Here is a 19,903-nt window from a genome sequence, read left to right as displayed (position 1 = left end):
GTTAAATTCTAAATTTATTGTTGAAGGGAACAAATCTTTTCACTTTGTTTGCACTTAACATGGACAAGACTGAGAAATTAGATACCAAAACTAGGTTGAGTTTGTTTTGATTGCCTCAAAAACTTCTAATTTTTCTTAAATTGGATATATTTCTGATACATTGAATTACTAGTAAGAAAATCGTTGTCTCTCTAATTTGGTTCTTTGGTGAGGCACAAGCTATTGTTAGGCCAAATTATATCAATTTTATTCCTACTAATTTTACACGTATCGTAGATTCATAAAAGTAACCTACAAATATTATGTTCAAGATAATCACAATTATAATGAATAGCTATTAGCAAAAGAAGTGATATCTTCTTATAATTCTGTAAATTATATCAAGTTAGTTTTTAGAATATTTTTATTTGCTCCAATATTTCTCCAACAATTTAAGAGCTCTGAACTAAGCATAGTGTTTGATGACATCACTGTTATATTGTTGTTGGCTGTACTAGATTAGCAACAAAGCAATAGGAGTTGCACCAATAGTTTTTAGTACTACTTTTTACCAATCAAAGGCGTGGAGTTTGACACCGAAGACAACCGCGACTAAATGACAATTATGAAAATGGGCCTTTTCAGTTTTCGAGCGACTTGCTCACAACCTCTAAGCATCTCCATTTGGCCCATTGCCAGCCACTGGCGGCGGGGAGCACTTTGAAGTTTAAAACACGCTTAGTCGCATGGTTGCGTCCAGAATCTGGTTACACAAACATATTTTTTCACAATCTTTTTATATTCTTAACTATTTTTTATCTCATATATATCATAAAAAAAGATATAAAATATATGACTAAATAAATTTAGTGATAAAGATAAAAAGGAAATTGTCCCACTTTATAATCGCTCCCTATTTTTCTTCTCTTTCACAGATAAAGTTAATCTTAGGATCCATACGATTCGCTACGGAATTAAGGGTTGATGTTTCGCTTAATATAGCAATACTATATATCATATCACAAAAAAGTATTATAATAATTATTTTAAATAATAGTTCAAATTAAAAAATAAAATAATCTCTTATCCAAACACACTCAGATTAGTAAGATAAAAGAAACTCCTCAAGTAAGTTGGACAGAAAATAGAGGGTGGTGAGTTTTTCATAGAAGTTTAATACAAAACATATATTTTAACAAATAGCAACAAAAGTGGTAGCTGGAAGATACACTGTCATTCTTTTATTATTTCGCAAAAAGGGAGAAAATATGCAATTTGCAAAATGCCTAACAAAATAGGAACTGCAATTCATGAATTCTTCTCTTCAATTTTGTATAGTAGGAGTAATGTGCATCACATACATTCGTCCACATTCATGTAAGATTCTATGTTGGCCAAGAAAAAAACAAAACGATTCTATGTTTTGTTCTTACTCTATACTTAATTTGCACTAACTTTTTTATGTTCTTACGTTGCTTTGTTTGGATTGAAGATATTTCGAAAATTTTAGAGAAAATGACATGTTTCATCCCTCACATTTCGTAAAAATATTCTTTTCGTCCCTCACATTTAAAACGAAGCAAATTGGTCCTTCACATTTAAAAATCCAAACTTTTACATCCTAGAAATAAACTTTTAGTTGTGAATCAAACCATCTAACAACCCGGTTACAAATTTTGGGGATAGAATTGATAGATCACTTGCAAAAACATATTTCCAACAAATAAATTAAAACAATTAAAAAATCTTAATTAAAACCCGTTTGCTTCTTCAAAAGAACGAAATAGTGCTAAAACTCTCAAGCACTAAACCCTTAGACATATTCCTCAGTTTTGTTGCACTAAGGGTTTAGTGCTTGAGAGCTTTAGCACTATTTCATTTTTTTGAAGAAACAAATGGGTTTTAATTAAGATTTTTTAATTGCTTTAATTTATTTGTTGGAAATATGTTTTTGCGAGTGATCTACCAATTCTACCTCCAAAATTTGTAATCGGGTTATTAAATGGTTTGATTCACAACTGAGAGTTTATTTCTAGGATGTAAAAGCTTAAGTTTTTAAATGTGAAGGACCAATTTGCTTCGTTTTAAATGTGAGGGACGAAAAGAATATTTTTACGAAATGTGAGAGACGAAACAGGTCATTTTCCCAAAATTTTATTCCAATATTACTTAACGTCAGATTTTTTTAATGTAATATATGCGAGATAATAAGAAATAATGTATGCAAGGTAATAAAATCAAAATGTTACCAAAATTATTAAGTTCCTACCTAAATATATATGTCGAATCCAAATTAGGATTCTAATAATAATTGAAGCATGTTGGGTTACATAATTGAAGGAATAAAATAATCACTCAAATTATTTATGTGGAAGAGAAGAAATAAATAACTTACAATATTTTTGATATTTCAAAACAATGGAAGAAAGTCATATCATAATATAACCTTACAGATGCTCTTAGACCCTCTTAAAAAAATATCACAACTAATCCTTTATTTATAACCTATTAGATTTGTTAGATAAGAAACCACTTACATCACCGTATACTTCTAAATAACACAACTACTAAATCCTAACTCTAATAGAACTAGTAAATAAATAAATAAATACTTCTAAGTTTAATTTATTTTGACAGCCCTGCCTGTCTGTCTTAAACTAAACTCTTCATTAAGACAAGTTCAACTCCATCTTGAACAACCAACATTATTGAAATTTCTGTAGCTGTCGAAACGGTATGCAATACCTTAAAATTAAATTTCATATTTAATCATGGTAATGGACGACTTTATATTTTGCAAATAATTTCTCAGCAATTTCTTCGCAATCAAAATAGTCATTCATACAGACCCATTTATCACCAGAGCCACCATATTTATCACCAAATATAAGTACCTAAAAATACAAAATTATAAATTTCTTTCTTGCTAAAATGATCACTATCAAATAATTTAGACACCCTACTATCATAATTGTTAAAAAAAATTCACACTATCGATCAATTCTTTAAGAGCAAAACATTTTTCAACTTCGATAAAATCCATATCCATGAAATCAAACATCTTCCCATCACCTTGAAGAAAGTCCAAGCCAACAAATTCCAACAATAATTTCTTTTCCTTTATTTATCAAATCAAAATCTTCTTCTTCTTTTACTAAATAAAATTTCGTTTTCTCTAAACAAGGTATGCAAATCAAATGCTTAACAAATTCAAAATTTTAAATTTATTCATATCGTCAACAAATCTATTATTCTCAAAATTTACAACCTAATACTAACATCCAAATTTCAATTTGAAAGTATGTTTCTTCTCAATAGTCTACAAAACTTAATAAATAACCGTCCAAAATCTCCAAGGGATTTTAGTACAATGAACAAAAGTTTTGTAAATACTTTCTGCCATTGTTTTGTGCATCACTTGAATGAATAATCATGCCTTTACCTTTTTTGGCAACTCACTTGCAAAAATTCAACAAAGAAAATCATTCAAATTATATTGTTTTAGATATTTTCCACTTTTAAAACTTAATTAATATATGCATATCTATTTGTACTTATAGAAGTTAATTTAGCAAAATTTTCACTATCAATCAAATTTCTATAAAATTCTATCATTATTTAACAATTCATATGTTTGAATAAATTTTCCTCTCCCTTCTGTCAAGTTTTCCTAGTTTCTCTTGCTAATTAACTAATCAAATCTTTCAATTGAACAACCCGTAACAATCAACAAATTTGATAGGATTCTTCTCTAATCTTTGTCATAACACCCGTAACAATCTGAAAATTTTCAAACCAATCTTATAGTCAAATTCTTCACCCAATACAAACTTCAAGATGAATTTCATGGTTTAACTCGATCAACTAAATACTTCCCGACAACTTTATATCCTAACTCTATGATAGTGGAAATGCAAGACTAACCTTCTAATGGTCTAGCTCTGATACCAATTGTAGAACCCAAATTTAGCGTTCTAATAATAACTGATATATGCAGGGTTATAGAATTTGAAGGAATAAAAAAATCATTCAAAATATTTATGTGGAAGGGAAGAAATAAATAACTCATAATATTATTGATATCTCAAAATAATGGAGGAAAGTCATACCACAACATAACCTTATAGATTAGACTATTTTAAGAAAAATATCACTACTAATCCTTTATTTATAACCTACCAGTTTTGTTGCCATCTCTCTCCCCCCTCTCTCCCCTCAACCTTCTCTCTACTCTTCTTCCTTCATAGGAGGGAGATCTTGATCTCAAGCCAAGGTCACCCTTCCTCTTCTTTCGTTCTTACTTTTATTTAATAAAGTGTCTACTAGGGTATCCTAGTGAGAGTTTTCTTCTCTCTCAGGCTATCCTAATGAGAGTTTTGTTTATTTTTTGTTATTTATTTTCTCAGATCCAAGCATTTCTTCATATTTATATGTTAGATCTAAAATTTTTGGGTCTTCTCATCAGATTTCAACATCAGTTTTGAGTTTGAACTAATTGGATAGTAGATTTGAGGGAATAGACATGCATAGATATCTATGGAGCAGTTCATTCAATTGGTCAGATTTGATGATTTGTGATTCACAGTATAATCTTTTATATTTTAAAACTCTATTGATTGATGAATTCCTGCCAGCATACAAGTCGATTGTAGTAATAATTTACCTAGAGTATTCCAGGGCCGAACCCACAAGGTCGAGCCAATTTTCTATTTTAATTATTCTGACAAAATAATAAACCTTAAATTCAAGAAGTTGTATTTTCTAACTAAGTAATAAAAGAATAATCAATTCAAATAGAGTAGTGGTGAGAAAATATAGACGTGAGTTTAGGGTTTTAGGTTTTAATCCATAATTTGAGTCAATTATCTAGTTAATTTCTTAACAAACCATGAACGTATCACACAATTGTATTTTAAATTATCTCTCGATACATTAGTGTGCCAAATTAAATCTTACGTCTCTCTCAAAATCACAAGTATTCAATTAAACCCTTTGAAAACTTTGATGATATAAGTGCGTCATATAAATCTTAACCTACTCTCGTAATTAGGCTAAGTATGTTTATCTATCTAGTACACGGTTGTATATCCCTTCTCAGTTCAATACAAACTCTAAAAGCATATCTATGGTGGCCAAGTATAAACACGTAATTAAAATCAAGATAGATAAATCACAACAAAAGGCAAGAAATTAAACAAGAAAAATTAATCAAATTCCTTCATAAAAATCCTAACCCTAGAAATAATTTAGTTCAACATGATTTGAAAATTGAAACTATGAATTCAAAGAGTTGCTACAAAGATAAAAAAGAGTAAGAAAACTTCTCAATTGCTTACTCCAATCTTCTCCTTGGGCGCTCCTTGATTCGCCTCCGTTTGATCTTAATCTCTCAAGAATAAACTATAACGACCTAGATAGCCCCTATTTATAGTTTCTTGAAAATATAACCCAAACAAGGTAGGAATAGGTTTTATTGGACTCGAAAAATTACTTTTTTGCACATTTTTCCTATGAAGACCGGCCCAATGACTGGCACAATGTCCAGCATTGGTGATTGGGCTGAGCTTAAAACACTAAAGAATTTGGAGATGTTTGGCGCGAAATCCTTGGTGATTTTCGGCGTAGGTCATGGATCCATCCGTGGATCGGTATGGATCCGCATGTAGATCACTTTTAAGGCCCAAAAACACCATCAGCAAGGTTCAATCAGTTTTTGCTCAAAACATAACCCTTTAAATAAAATTTGCAACTCCGTAAGAATCAAGTCATTTTGAGATCTAGACGCTGAGATATACCTAAAATACTAAGACCTAGTCGTAAAAGCATCGCAGCGCAACTGTACTTTAGTTACTTGGACTTTTGACTATGAAAAAGTGAGAACTAGACTTTGATGTCTTCACAAAAGTTGTAGAGCATTCTCTTAACTTCAAATTGAATTAAGAATCATCTCAATCCAATTTATATAGCTCAAATTATTACCAAAATACTAAAATATGTCAATGTTGTCAAACCTCTTTCTATTGATTTTTCCGTCTTCCCTTGCTTCCTCACGTCACGTTTTTTGTCCGCTTTGTCTCCAATTAAGCTTTTCACCTACTAGAATAATATAAAAGCAAAATTAAGTAGTTTCTACTTAAGATAAAGTTCAAATAACATAGTTAACTAACAACGTATACCTATGAATGCACTATAATTTGCACCCTATCATACTCCCCCACACTTAGTCTGTGCTTGTTCTCAAGTACAAGAACAAAATCTATTAAATACAAACAATGGCTATATTCAAGGTTATGATTATTAAAACAACCATTCTAAGCAAGTGTCAAGTACTAATAGTGAAAACGAAAGAGATAATTTTTCGATTAACTTTTAATACCATTGACCCTTTCAACTGCAGCTAACTAAATTAGCAGTATAAAATATTTGACAAGCATTTCTTCACAAATGGCCCAACTATTAAGCAAAATTTCAAACATATAACCACATGGATCCATAGGCAATTATTATAATCCGCATTTTTTCTTTTTTTTTGTTACTTTTCTTTTTTTTTTTCAAATTCCCCCACACTTAAGCTTTTTCACATTTTAACAAGGGGAATATACTTAATTCTTAGCCGTTCAAGTCTTTTGACGCGAACTCCAACATCTCCCAAGTAAAGAAATCCGGTTACTCAACTTTTCACTATTAAAGAATCACATACTCATAGCTATCGTCACTTTTTGACGCAAAAGTCGACACTTTTAGGATAGGACCTCAGTTACTAGGCAATGATAACTAGTGGACTATAGTTCAATTAATACAATAAGCATATAAGCACAAATAAGAACACAAAAGCCCGCTTCATACCCTAATAGTATAGAGAACTAAGATTAATAACCAGGCCAAATTCACAAGAAAAATACTAGAAAAATATTTACAATATTTAGAAAAGTTAGCAAAAAATTGAAACAGTCTCAAAATACTAAATATTCACCAAAGGAGCACTCCAAAGCAATATTAAATAGTTAACACATTCATAAAAATAAACTTTAATAATAATAATAATACTTGAACTATAAGCCATTGTGTACCACAAATCAACAAAAATTTGAAAAATTTTAGCTCAAAAATTCAAAAATTTCACTTCACCCATTTATTCCTCCCTCACACTTAAGACAACATTATTCTCAATGTTGGGGGTAAATTAAAGAAATACTAACAAGAAAAAAGATGAAAGTGAAACTCCCCTAATAATAAATGAATTCCATTGACCAAGTGGAGTGGAAGGGAAGTTGCAAATTATCATCCAATAGTCAAGTTCAGGATCCTATCCTATCGAGCTAAAAGAACAAGTGAACATAATAAATAGGGGTTAAACACACCACCAAATAATCCAAACTAAAAAGTAATAAAATTCTAAGAAACTAAATACCACCATTAATCCCAAAAACAAGAAAAATATTAAATAAAATTAAAAAGAAAGTCGGGTTGCCTTCCGATAAGTGCTAAGTTTTATGTATTCAACCGGGCAAGGCTAGACAAACTCAAAGAGGATAGAAAGTTTTAGCCCGTCTCATTGCTTCTACGTTATACTTTGGAAGGTCACCGAGGTATGGTTGAGGAAGCAACTTAGCTCCTTTCTTTACAGCTATGCCGCACTTCTGTACCGCACAATAAACATACTTGCGAAGATCCTACAGGAGTGCAAGTACTAGATTTTGTTCCATGCTTAAAACATTTACGGTCTTCACATCTTCATCCTCACCTGAAGTAATGACATCTTATAATGGATCAAATAATGACTCATGAATATATACTCCATTAGAAACAGTATTAATAACATCAAGATGACAACAAGACTCATCATATGAGGAACACTTCAAAGTTTCAAAAACTTTAAACTCTTGTGCATCTTTACCCACTCTTAACGTAAGTTTCCCTTCAGGAACATCAATAAGAGCCCCTCCCATAATTAAGAATCCTCTACCTACAATTATAGGCATTCTAATATCTTCCTCAATATCTAAGACAAGAAAATCTGCAAGTAAATAAAATTTACCAACTTTTACAAGTATGTCCTCCATAATATCAATAGAATATCGAATTGAACAATCTGCTAATTATAGAGTCACCCTTGTATGTGTGAACTAAGCAAACTTTAATTTTCTAAAAAAGACAAAGGTATCAGATTAACACTGGAACCAAGGTCATACAAGCACCTTTCAATTAAAATATTCTCAAAATAACATGGCACAGTAAAATTCCCTGGATCCTTTATTTTGACAGGAAGATGATTTTAAAATATTGCACTACACTCCTCAATAAGTGAAACTCTTGCAAATGCCTCCAATTTCTTCTTCTTCCGCATAATTTCCTTCAAAAATTCAGCATAGGAGGGCATATTTGCAATATTTTTAGCAGTTGGAATATCCACGTGTAGCTTTTGTAATCTCTCTAAAAATCTTTGATAAGGACTCTTCAATCGCTGAGGGAAGGGAAGGGGTGGCACATAAGTTTTAATCTTGGGCACTTTAATGGATTGATTTTCAACTCGAAACTCTTTGCCCGAAGTATATATCTCGTCTCGAGTCTCGACTCTCTTGTCATCTATTACACCTTCCTCCTTGAGTATACTTTTCAGCTCGTCAATAGGATCATCCAACACCTTTCCCGAATAAAGGGATAACGCCATAGTGGACTCCATATGAGTCACCTCTGTATTACTGTGCAATCCCCTCTGCTTCTTTTGAGTCAATGTCATAGATAATTGGTCTACTTGCTTCTCAAGGTTATGAATAGATGCCTGCTGCAATTGAGCTAACTGATCTATTTTTTACATATACTGCAACATCATCTCCTCCATACTGGAATTTCTTTCTTGTGTAGGTAAAGGTTGACATTGAGGCCCTTGTTGGTAATTGAAACAATCTAGTGGTCTAGCAAGTCCAACTCCTGAATCCTTTCACAAGAGATTAGGGTGATTGTTCCACCTAAAACTATATGCGCTAGAGTCATGCTCTTGCTGGACACCATAAACTCCATATGAATACAAGTCTTGTGGTTGGGTTATACGATGTGATAATATTTGCACTTGACGTCTCAACTCAGAAACTTGTGAGCCCAATTCCACTAACGTACTCATCTCATGAACAGCTACTTCTCTATGCTGAACTGGCTTTTGTTGTGAATTACTACAGAGCAACTCATATATTGCAACCAATTCTTCTGGAGTTTTATCTCCAATATATCCTCTAGCTGCAATTTCCACCATATTTTGTGTTGTAAATGTCAAACCATTATAAAGAATTGTACTTGAAATGCCAAAGGATATTGATGATGAGAGCATTGAGCAAGAAATAGTTTGAACCGTTCCCAGGCTTCATGAATTGGATCCTCTTCCATTTTAGCAAAGGTACAAATCTTATTCCTCAAATCAAGTGTCTTTTGAGGTGAATAGTACTTTGACATGAAGATATTATAAACATCTTCCCATGTTCTCAAAAATCCTTCTGGCAAATTTAACAACCATGATTTCGCACGATCCTTGAGATAATAAGGGAAGCACCCCATTCGAAGACCATCCTTGGTAATTTCATGTAAAGGAAAAGTTTGTAACACCGAATAGAATTCACGAATGAAGAAGAAAGGATCATCATTAGAAAGACTATGATAAGATGGAAGTATGGTAAGGTGAATGGTCCTCAACTCATAATTTCTGGCCTCTTCACTTAGCCGGATACAATGAAGAGATGCTACAATTATTGGGCGTTAGATGTCTCTCAAATGAAGTCCAACATCATTTCTATTATCAACCGCCATCTCGGACTTGTTTGAATTTCTTGATTTGTCGAACTCCAAGAAGATAGATGCCTACAAAATAACAAACAAAATACAAACAAAATATTAATAATATATACAAATAATAACTAAAGTAAGAAAATTAAGTGTCATCAATGGCAACGATGTCAAAAACTTGATCGACAAATTCCTGTAAGCGCACAAGGTTGATCGTAGTAAATTAGTAATAATTTACTTGGAGTATTTCAGGGTCAAACCTATAGGGATGAGTTAATTTTCTACTTTAATTGTTCTAACAAAATAACAAAATTTAAATTCAAGAAGTTGTATTTTCTGACTAAGCAATAAAAGAATAATCAATTCATATAGAGTAGTGGTGAGAAAATAATAGACGCGAGCCTAGGATTTCAGGTTTTAATCCAGAATTTGAATCAATGATCTAACTAATTTCTTAACAAACCATGAACGCATCACACAATTGTATTTTAGATTATCTCTCGATGTATCTAAAGTGTGACTAATTAAATCCTATGTCTCTTTCGAGATCGCAAGTATTCAATTAAATCCTTTAAGAACTCTGATGATATAAGTGTGTCATACAAATCCTAAACTACTCTCGTAATTAGGCCAAATATGTTTATCTATCTAGTGCACAATTGTATATCGCTTCTTAGTTCAATTCAAACTCTAAGAGCATGTCTATAGTGGCCAAATATAAACACGTAATTAAAAATCAAGATATATAAATCATAGCTAAAGGCAAAAATTAAACTAGAAAAATTAATCAAATTCCTTCATAAAAACCCTAACCCTAAAAACAACTTAGTTCAATATGATTTGGAAATTAAAACTATGAATTCAAAGAGTTGCTACAGAGATAATAAAAAGAGTAAGAAAAGTTATTAGTTACTTGCTCCAGTCTTCTCTTTGTGCGCTTCTTGATTCACCTCCGTTTGATCTTGATATCTCAAGAATAAATTACAAAAAGATGTTAAAGTTAGGCTAGAATAATGTTTTCCGCCCTAAAAACGACCTAGATAGCCCCTATTTATAGTTTCTTGAAGATATATCCTAATCAGAGTAGTAATAGGCTTCATTGGACTCAAAAAATCACATATTCACACATTTTTCTAATGAAGACCGACCCAATGTCCGGCGCTGGTCATTGGGCTAAGCTTAAAACACCAAAGAATTTAAAAATGTTCGGCACGAAGTGTGATGACTGGAAAATCCGCTCATATTTTCTTAAAATTTCCTTTTATTTTGAATCAATTACTTTATGATAGTTTTACTACTCATTTACTCCCTCAATAGTTGTAATGAATAAGAGATTTAAGAGTTTTACTCTTAGTTTTATAGTTCGGGTAAATTAAGGTTTTCGTGTATTTTGGCCGTGTGATCACTTGGTGAGGTGTGTGTACTAAATTTGGTGGTTAAGAGTGAGTTTTAGATAAGAAAAAGTGTGTGATTAGAAGTGATAATAATAAATTATTGAATCATAAGTAAAAACACAAGTACGTGCGAGTTAAGGAAAATAGGTTTGAACCGACGTGTACCGTTTGCTACCGAGTGAGTACACCATTTGAACAGTACTTTATTACCTTAATCTTCTTTTTTTAATTGAGTTAATTAGCCCTTAATTAACCCATAAGTCGGCCACCATTATTGACTAAGGAAAAGGAAGAAAAGAAAATAAAAACAAAGAAAGATCTTGAGCGACAAGTGTCGACAATCCAGTGGTTGTTTGACTAAGACAAGTTTCTTTCTTCTTGGCAAATTTTGCTTCATTTCTTACCAGCATGGCCGAAATTGAGGAGAGGAAAACAAAAAGAGAGCAAAGTTCAACTTTCACCTTGAATCCATCCTTGTTTGAGTAAAATCAACTGAACTAAACCAATTAAATTTCTTTTTTGGTGTTGGGGAAGCTTTGTGTAGTAAAAGTTTTGGAAGAAAGGAGTGTGGTTTTCACTTACAAGCAATTATTGGAAGGTATCATGATTTCCTTTCCTTTTCTCTTCCTTAATCTTGTTTAAATTTGGATAGAAGCTTATGTTCTTGGCTGATTATGGTTAATGATTCAATTTTGGATGATATAATGGAAGGGTTAGCTAGGGTTTACATTTTCAGCCTTGATTATGGTTTTTTACCTAGTAATTGATGGTTTTGATGATATAGGACTTGATAGTATTGAGTTAGGATATAAATTTTTAAAGTAGAAGTGAATTTCCTGCTTTGATGATGAATCTGTCATGTTTCTGACCTGCATATTCGTCCATGATAGAGGTCGAATCAGGTCTTGATCAAAACATGAAAGTTGTAGGGAATGGAATTAACTATATGCCTATAAAATTCAGCTCAATCGGAGCACTATAGCATGTAAAATGACTAAAATACCCCTGACTACCAAAAGCCCTATTTCACAGGCAGCTTTCTGTTTTCTCTGAGATTTCATATTTTGACCTTGAAAATGCACGAATTGGGTGGTGATGTCTTCATAAGAAATGTAACTCTCTGTCTGAGCTTCGAAACACCTTAAAATATACCCCAATCCGATAAGCATAGCTTCAGTTGTGACCAAAACACTAGAAGGTGTCAAGCCTGCTACTTAGTTATTCTTCTTTAATACTAGTTTCCAGCTTTGATTTTGATAGTTGCATTACTAGGATTGCCTTGTATTGGGATGACATTGAGCCTATTGAAGGGATATTGTGTTAAAATTGTTTATGTGTAAATTTGGGCTGAGTTGAGGAACATAATGAAACCATAAATGGCTGGAAAATAGCTAAATAGAAAGGGCACGCCGCCCAAATTTTCACTCGAGGGTTAGGCGTGAGTACTGGCGAATTGAGCGAAGATTTGAGGTTGAATTGAACTTGAATTGTCTAGGGTATTCAAGTCTTCTTCCGTAGTGGTATATAAGCTGGAATTTGACCGAAACTCGTACCCTTGGAAACATGAAAGTAGCGACCAATAGAAATATGTTTTCCTCGTCTTTTTGACTCAAATGAGAATTTCAAAATTTTAATCGCTTCCTTACCAAAACTAAAAAAGCGAGCATGAGTTTTCTAGAGTGTGATAAGTAATATGAATATTACCCAAATGAGTTTCAGTTACTTGATTTTCGTTAAACGAAACGCTTAAGTTTCGAACCTTAGTTAATTTCAAAACTCTTAAACGATATTTTATTGCAGATTTGAATTCCAACGAATGAGTTACACCTGAGCGTGATTTTGACAAGCACTAAATCTTTGGTGAGTGCTTCCAAATACATGATTAAACTTGGTATTTGATTTACCAACGTGATCGGATAACATTTGCTTCGTTTGGTCGGGCAAGTATGTACTTTATCGTACTTGATCTAACTCAACTAAATACTTGATATCTCATTCATGCTTGTATAAGTGATTTGATTTGCATTGACATGTACTTGTATTTGTACTTGTGCTTGACTTGTAAGTACTGAGTAGCAGTATGTACCACACTCAATACGAGTGGGAGGTACCTCTCATTCCCTTCTCTGTACTTTTCTCTTGACTAAGTCGATTGGTCATCGACTATAGTAACTACTTGGGAACCCAAACCCCACTGGCTAATTAATCGAGTAGAGCCGGTAAGGATTTGGTCGATTAGATAACGAACCATGGGTATCTAGTGTTGTCGAATGGAGTGTTATCTCCTCGGCTAATCGGTATATTCGAGTATTACCACCAGTGTTTAGTTGGTGTTCGGACCCGGTAAGGGGGTTGAATGGTGGACGGATTGGTGTTAAACGAAGCACTACTAGATTGGTTACTTTACTTGAAGGTTGACGGAGTGTCAACTAATACTTGATCAAACTCTGGTGAAGCAACGGGAAATTGGCTCCTGAAAGCCATCTTTATCCTTATACTTTGATTGTTATTCGTAGTGTTATTGTTTCTTTTAGAAAAGAATTTTACACTTGCTCATTTTGAGATTTGTTACTTGAAGTGTTATTGCTTACTTTTACGGACTGGTTATTCTCGCTACTTTGCTACTTTGATACGTGAACTTTTCAATAATTGTCAACTTGCTATTTGGAACCTCACTGGGCTTTTAGCTCATTCCACTCCATTTGTTTTCCTTACAGGGGTACGAGCGAGGCATGAGACTGGTACAGGATAGCATAGTCTAGTTTTTAAAATTTTGCGATTATACTCGCACTAGTTTCTCAATTAGGGTTGAATGTATTGAGAAATTAAATCTTGTGATATATTTGGGATTGTACGAATGCTTTGAATAGAAATGAATGTACATATACGTTCCAAGTTTGGGAACTGTTATTTCCTTTACTCTTGAGGTTGTAACTTATTTTATTTGAAATGAGTGAGTGAGTGAGCGAGTGAGTTCTAACGAGAGTTGGGCAGGCGGTCTGCTAAACCCTGAAGTACGCTCTAGGGGGAGGTAGGGTCGTTACAGATGGTATTAGAGCTCTTATCGAACTCGTGCCGGGAGAGGGTTCTCGGGCTGTGGGGATTGGCTTGTGAAGTGTGGAACAAATGTCTATTGTTGGGGACCTTAGATATGTATGTTGGGTAGGAATTTTAAAAGTGGCTGATTTTCTCTTGAGTCCAACTAACTCGAGTGGTGAATTATCATATTTTCTGATTCTTGCACCCGAGTACCAAAGAGTGATACCTTTATGATAAGTCGATATCCCGAATAATATTAGGATAAACCTGGATGGCGAAAGTCAAGGCACGGGGGATGCGAATAGACTGGACTTGGAATATATTGAAGATATTAGTGAGATTTGGGACCCTTATTATTCACGTGTACGTACTTAGTTGTACTTCTTCAAGTTTTGTGTAGGGTTTGATCAATACCTAGGGTTAATGTCTCATAGGATATGTGGATTGTTATGATATGTATATAACGAAAGTAAGTTATTTTCAATGTGTTCTATTATTTTTCATTTTATGATTTGAAAATGCTTTATCGAACTTTATAGCTACTTTATTTTACTTATACTTATATAAGCTATTGTCCAAAAGAGGTATGGAGGGTAGGCGGAGTCAAGAATGTGGAACTACCTGAGGACGCGATTTTAACCATGGCCGTGGGGCTAGACAGGCACAAGAACCAGTACGGGAACCGAGAGAGGAGAGAGGTGAAACGGTTGAAGAATCCCGAGCTGAAGGGGGGACCAAGTAGCAACGACAATTCAGCAAATGACCAATATACTTGCTCGACTGGGAGAACAGCAGGGTCAAACCCCTGTTAATCAACCTAGGAACCCTGAAATGAGGCAAGATAGGGCTCTAGAGAGATTCCAAAAGTTTTCTCATCCTAAATTTCTTGGAAGACCGAACCCTGAGGTAGGTGAGAGGTGGTTAGACACGATGATCAATATTTTCGCTGTCTTAAACTATACGGAGGATAGGCAGGTGAATTTTGTTGTATTTCAGTTTGAGGGACCATCGAGAACCTGGTGGAACGTAATTAGGGCTAAATGGGAAAGAGAAGGGACCGCATGGACCTGGTTGAATTTCGTACAGGAGTTTAACGAGAAATATCTTCCACCGATAGTTCAGGAGAAGAGGGAGGATGATTTTATTAAACTCCGTCAGGAAACCCTAAGTGTATCTGAGTATGAGACTCAGTTTACTAAGCTATCCAAGTTTGCTCCTAAATTAATAGTTACGGAGCAAAGGAGAATAAGGAGATTTGTACAGGGACTCAATGTAGAAATACAGGAGGCCTTGGCGGCGGCACAAATTAATACTTTTACGGAGGTTCTGGAGAAAGCCTAGAGAATAGAAATTGTCAGGGCACAAGTAAGGGTTTTTCATGCAAAAAGGAGAGGTGCGCCTAGTAGAAATCAAGGGCAGGAACAAGGTGATTTAGATATGCCACCCTCTAAGGTGGGTCGAGGAGATGGTGGTGAGTAAATTCCGGGGACACCTAAAGAAGTTACTGCAAGAGAAACCCTAGGTGGAAGGGGACAAGCAAGAGGTGCCTCGCAGGGAGGTCAGACCTCAGTTTTTTGAATAACTTGTGGGTATTGTGGGAAAACTAACCATACTGAGGATAATTGTTGGAGAAAAACTTGAAAATGCCTAAGGTGTGGAAGTACTGAGTATCAGATCGCCAATTGCCCCCTGATTAGTGATGCTCAGTTGGCTGGCAAATCATGCCCTAAACAACCGAATGTAGGAGGGGATAAACTCAGAGTGCCAACCAGAGTGTATGCCTTAGACCACCAAGGTAAATTTCATATTTTTCATTATCTGGTTAAAAGTTTAGCTAATGGTGAGACCTGGGAGTTAAAGAAGGACGTGTAAGAAAAATATCCTGAGTTATTTACGAATAAATGTATGAATTTCGGGGACGAAATTCTTTTAAAGGGGAGAGAGTGTGATGACTGAAAAATTCGCTCATATTTTCTTAAAATTCTCTTTTATTTTGATCAATTACTTTATGATAGTTTACTACTCATTTACTCTCTCAATAGTTGTAATGAATAAGAGATTTAAGAGTTTTACTCTTAGTTTTATAGTTCGGGTAAATTAAGGTTTTCGTGTATTTTGGCCGTGTGATCACTTGGTGAGGTGTGTGTACTAAATTTGGTGGTTAAGAGTGAGTTTTAGATAAGAAAAAGTGTGTGATTAGAAGTGATAATAATAAATTATTGAATCATAAGTAAAAACACAAGTACGTGCGAGTTAAGGAAAATAGGTTTGAACCGACGTGTACCGTTTGCTACCGAGTGAGTACACCATTTGAACAGTACTTTATTACCTTAATCTTCTTTTTTTAATTGAGTTAATTAGCCCTTAATTAACCCATAAGTCGGCCACCATTATTGACTAAGGAAAAGGAAGAAAAGAAAATAAAAACAAAGAAAGATCTTGAGCGACAAGTGTCGACAATCCAGTGGTTGTTTGACTAAGACAAGTTTCTTTCTTCTTGGCAAATTTTGCTTCATTTCTTACCAGCATGGCCGAAATTGAGGAGAGGAAAACAAAAAGAGAGCAAAGTTCAACTTTCACCTTGAATCCATCCTTGTTTGAGTAAAATCAACTGAACTAAACCAATTAAATTTCTTTTTTGGTGTTGGGGAAGCTTTGTGTAGTAAAAGTTTTGGAAGAAAGGAGTGTGGTTTTCACTTACAAGCAATTATTGGAAGGTATCATGATTTCCTTTCCTTTTCTCTTCCTTAATCTTGTTTAAATTTGGATAGAAGCTTATGTTCTTGGCTTATTATGGTTAATGATTCAATTTTGGATGATATAATGGAAGGGTTAACCAGGGTTTACATTTTCAGCCTTGATTATGGTTGTCTACCTAGTAATTGATGGTTTTGATGATATAGGACTTGATAGTATTGAGTTAGGATATAAATTTTTAAAGTAGAAGTGAATTTCCTGCTTTGATGATGAATCTGTCATGTTTCTGACCTGCATATTCGTCCATGATAGAGGTCGAATCAGGTCTTGATCAAAACATGAAAGTTGTAGGGAATGGAATTAACTATATGCCTATAAAATTCAGCTCAATCGGAGCACTATAGCATGTAAAATGACTAAAATACCCCTGACTACCAAAAGCCCTATTTCACAGGCAGCTTTCTGTTTTCTCTGAGATTTCATATTTTGACCTTGAAAATGCACGAATTGGGTGGTGATGTCTTCATAAGAAATGTAACTCTCTGTCTGAGCTTCGAAACACCTTAAAATATACCCCAATCCGATAAGCATAGCTTCAGTTGTGACCAAAACACTAGAAGGTGTCAAGCCTGCTACTTAGTTATTCTTCTTTAATACTAGTTTCCAGCTTTGATTTTGATAGTTGCATTACTAGGATTGCCTTGTATTGGGATGACATTGAGCCTATTGAAGGAATATTGTGTTAAGATTGTTTATGTGTGAATTTGGGCTGAGTTGAGGAACATAATGAAGCCATAAATGGTTGGAAAATAGTTAAATAGAAAGGGCATGCCGCCCAAATTTTCACTCGAGGGTTAGGCGTGAGTACTCACGAATTAAGCGAAGATTTGAGGTTGAATTGAACTTGAATTGTCTAAGGTATTCGAGTCTTGTTTCGTAGCGGTATATAAGTTGGGATTTGACCGAACCTCGTATCCTTGGAAACATGAAAGTAGCGACCAATAGAAATACGTTTTCCTCGTCTTTTTAATTCAAATGAGAATTTCAAAGTTTTAATCGCTTCCTTACCAAAACTAAAAGAGCGAGCATGAGTTTTTAGGGTGTGATAAGTAATATGAATATTATCCAAATGAGTTTTGTTAAACGAAACGCTTAAGTTTCGAACCTTAGTTAATTTCAAAGCTCTTAAACGATGTTTTATCACAGATTTGGATTCCAACGAATGAGTTACACCTGAGCGTGAAAATATTTATATAGAAGGAAAGAAATAAATAACTCATAATATTATTAATATCTCAAAATAATGGTAGAAATGCACACCACAACATAACCTTATAGATGTTGTTAGACTCTTTTAAGAAAATATCACTACTAATCCTTTATTTATAATCTATCAGTGTTGTTGGGTAAGAAATCACTTACATCAACACATACTTCTAAATAACACAACTACTAAAAATCTGACTCCAATAAAATTAGTAAATAAATAAATAGATACTTCTAAACTTGATTTATTTTGCCAACAATATAATTGTATGCTTGACAACTTGAAGAAGCAAATCACCAACACCAGCACAAAAAAGAAAAAGAAAAAAGTCACCACCCCTTTAGTATTACAAACCATAGTAATTGTTTTTTTTTATTAAGAAAATAGAGTATATTAACCGTCTTCTTCATCAATTGCGAAAAGCAATAGTTCCCATAATCTAGTCATGACATTCAAGTAGCTACTCTATCATTCTCATTCTATTTTACTCATATTTAAATGTTTCATCTGAAATCATAGCCATATTTCCTATGTTGTGCTAAAATTTCCTTCCACTGTACCCCAAATTATATAAAGTTCTAGAAATCAAGAATTACTTACTTTGCGAAAATAAATTTAGTCTCACAACAATCAAAAAATTAACAATTAAACAGTGAACTACTAAATCAATGTGGATTCCACTTTTTTAACATGTCATTGTGAATTGAATACTAGCATGTATAAATTTCCAAGTACGTTCCACTAGATCCTAGATTGACTTGATACGTGCACTTAACTCATTAATTCTCACTTCAACAAATATACTAATTCCTTATGCTTGTTGCACTGAAGCAACATATCAATTCTTTGTACTTTAGAGTTTAGACAAGTATACGAGATGATATAGTCTAAAACCCTACCTATTTTCTAAATTTCTCAAAGTTGTTCAAATAATTTATTAGCTCATTTCAATTTTAAGTGGTATCCCAGTTTGTTATATTCATTCACTTCAGCAAGACCAGTTATTTAAGGGGGACATGGAGCGCCGCAAGAGTGGGTGAGGCTGGTATGAGTAGGAAAAAGGGGAAGGACTCCTAGGGTGGTGGTAGGAAAGAAGGGAGAGGAAGGGCTGCGTGGGTGAGACGGAAAGGATGAGGGAGCGGGGAAGTAGAGGGTGAGAAGGGAGGGAGACGTGGGACAAGCATACCCAAATTAATAAATAAGTTACTTGTATTAAAATCAATAAAAGTTATTTTTTTTTGTAAAAAAAAAGAAGTTATGACTTTTTTTTCGACAAACAAATAAAAGTTATTGTGTGTGGAAGTTATTAGAAGTTACTAAATCAAATAGTTATCCTTAGTAAATGTTTACTTTTTATAGGGGTAAAATAAAAAAATAAAAAAATAACACATAATTTTAAAACCCAACGCCCTCCTCATGCTTTATACATAGAAAGACATATCCCTATCAAAACAAGCAATCTAACACAGCCATTTTTATTGAGAATTATTTCCTTGCACCACAAATATATTTTTCAGCACACTCTTTTATCCTCCCAATCATTTTTCTTAGCTTATATATATTATATCACGAAAAGTGCTATAATAATTATTCCAAATAATATTTCAAATAATCTCATATTCAAATACACCCTTTAAATATGTTCCAACTTCACTTCATTTTGGGTGTACACTTTAAAAATTATTCCCTTCATCTCATGAAGATAAACTTACTTTCCTTTTGTATTTGTCTTAAATTATAGACATATTTCCTT

At 33.6% G+C, this 19,903-nt stretch overlaps 1 protein-coding gene and 1 non-coding gene across 2 annotated transcripts; both read left to right on the top strand.

The window, feature by feature from the left end:
* The first annotated feature begins 9,286 nt into the window (after positions 1–9,286).
* LOC113764235 lies at positions 9,287–9,393 on the top strand. Its single transcript, XR_003467519.1, has one exon. It is a non-coding gene; the product is annotated as a small nucleolar RNA R71 (small nucleolar RNA).
* A 5,552-nt stretch (positions 9,394–14,945) lies between these two features.
* On the top strand, positions 14,946–15,527 carry LOC113760141. The gene has a single exon (XM_027302712.1). It carries the CDS (start codon positions 14,946–14,948, stop codon positions 15,525–15,527), a length of 582 nt encoding a protein of 193 aa, XP_027158513.1.
* Positions 15,528–19,903: the final 4,376 nt, after the last annotated feature.

The sequence above is a fragment of the Coffea eugenioides genome, chromosome 2 (assembly GCF_003713205.1).
Source record: "Coffea eugenioides isolate CCC68of chromosome 2, Ceug_1.0, whole genome shotgun sequence".
NCBI lineage: Eukaryota > Viridiplantae > Streptophyta > Magnoliopsida > Gentianales > Rubiaceae > Coffea > Coffea eugenioides.
This window is presented reverse-complemented; position numbering and strand designations above follow the sequence as displayed.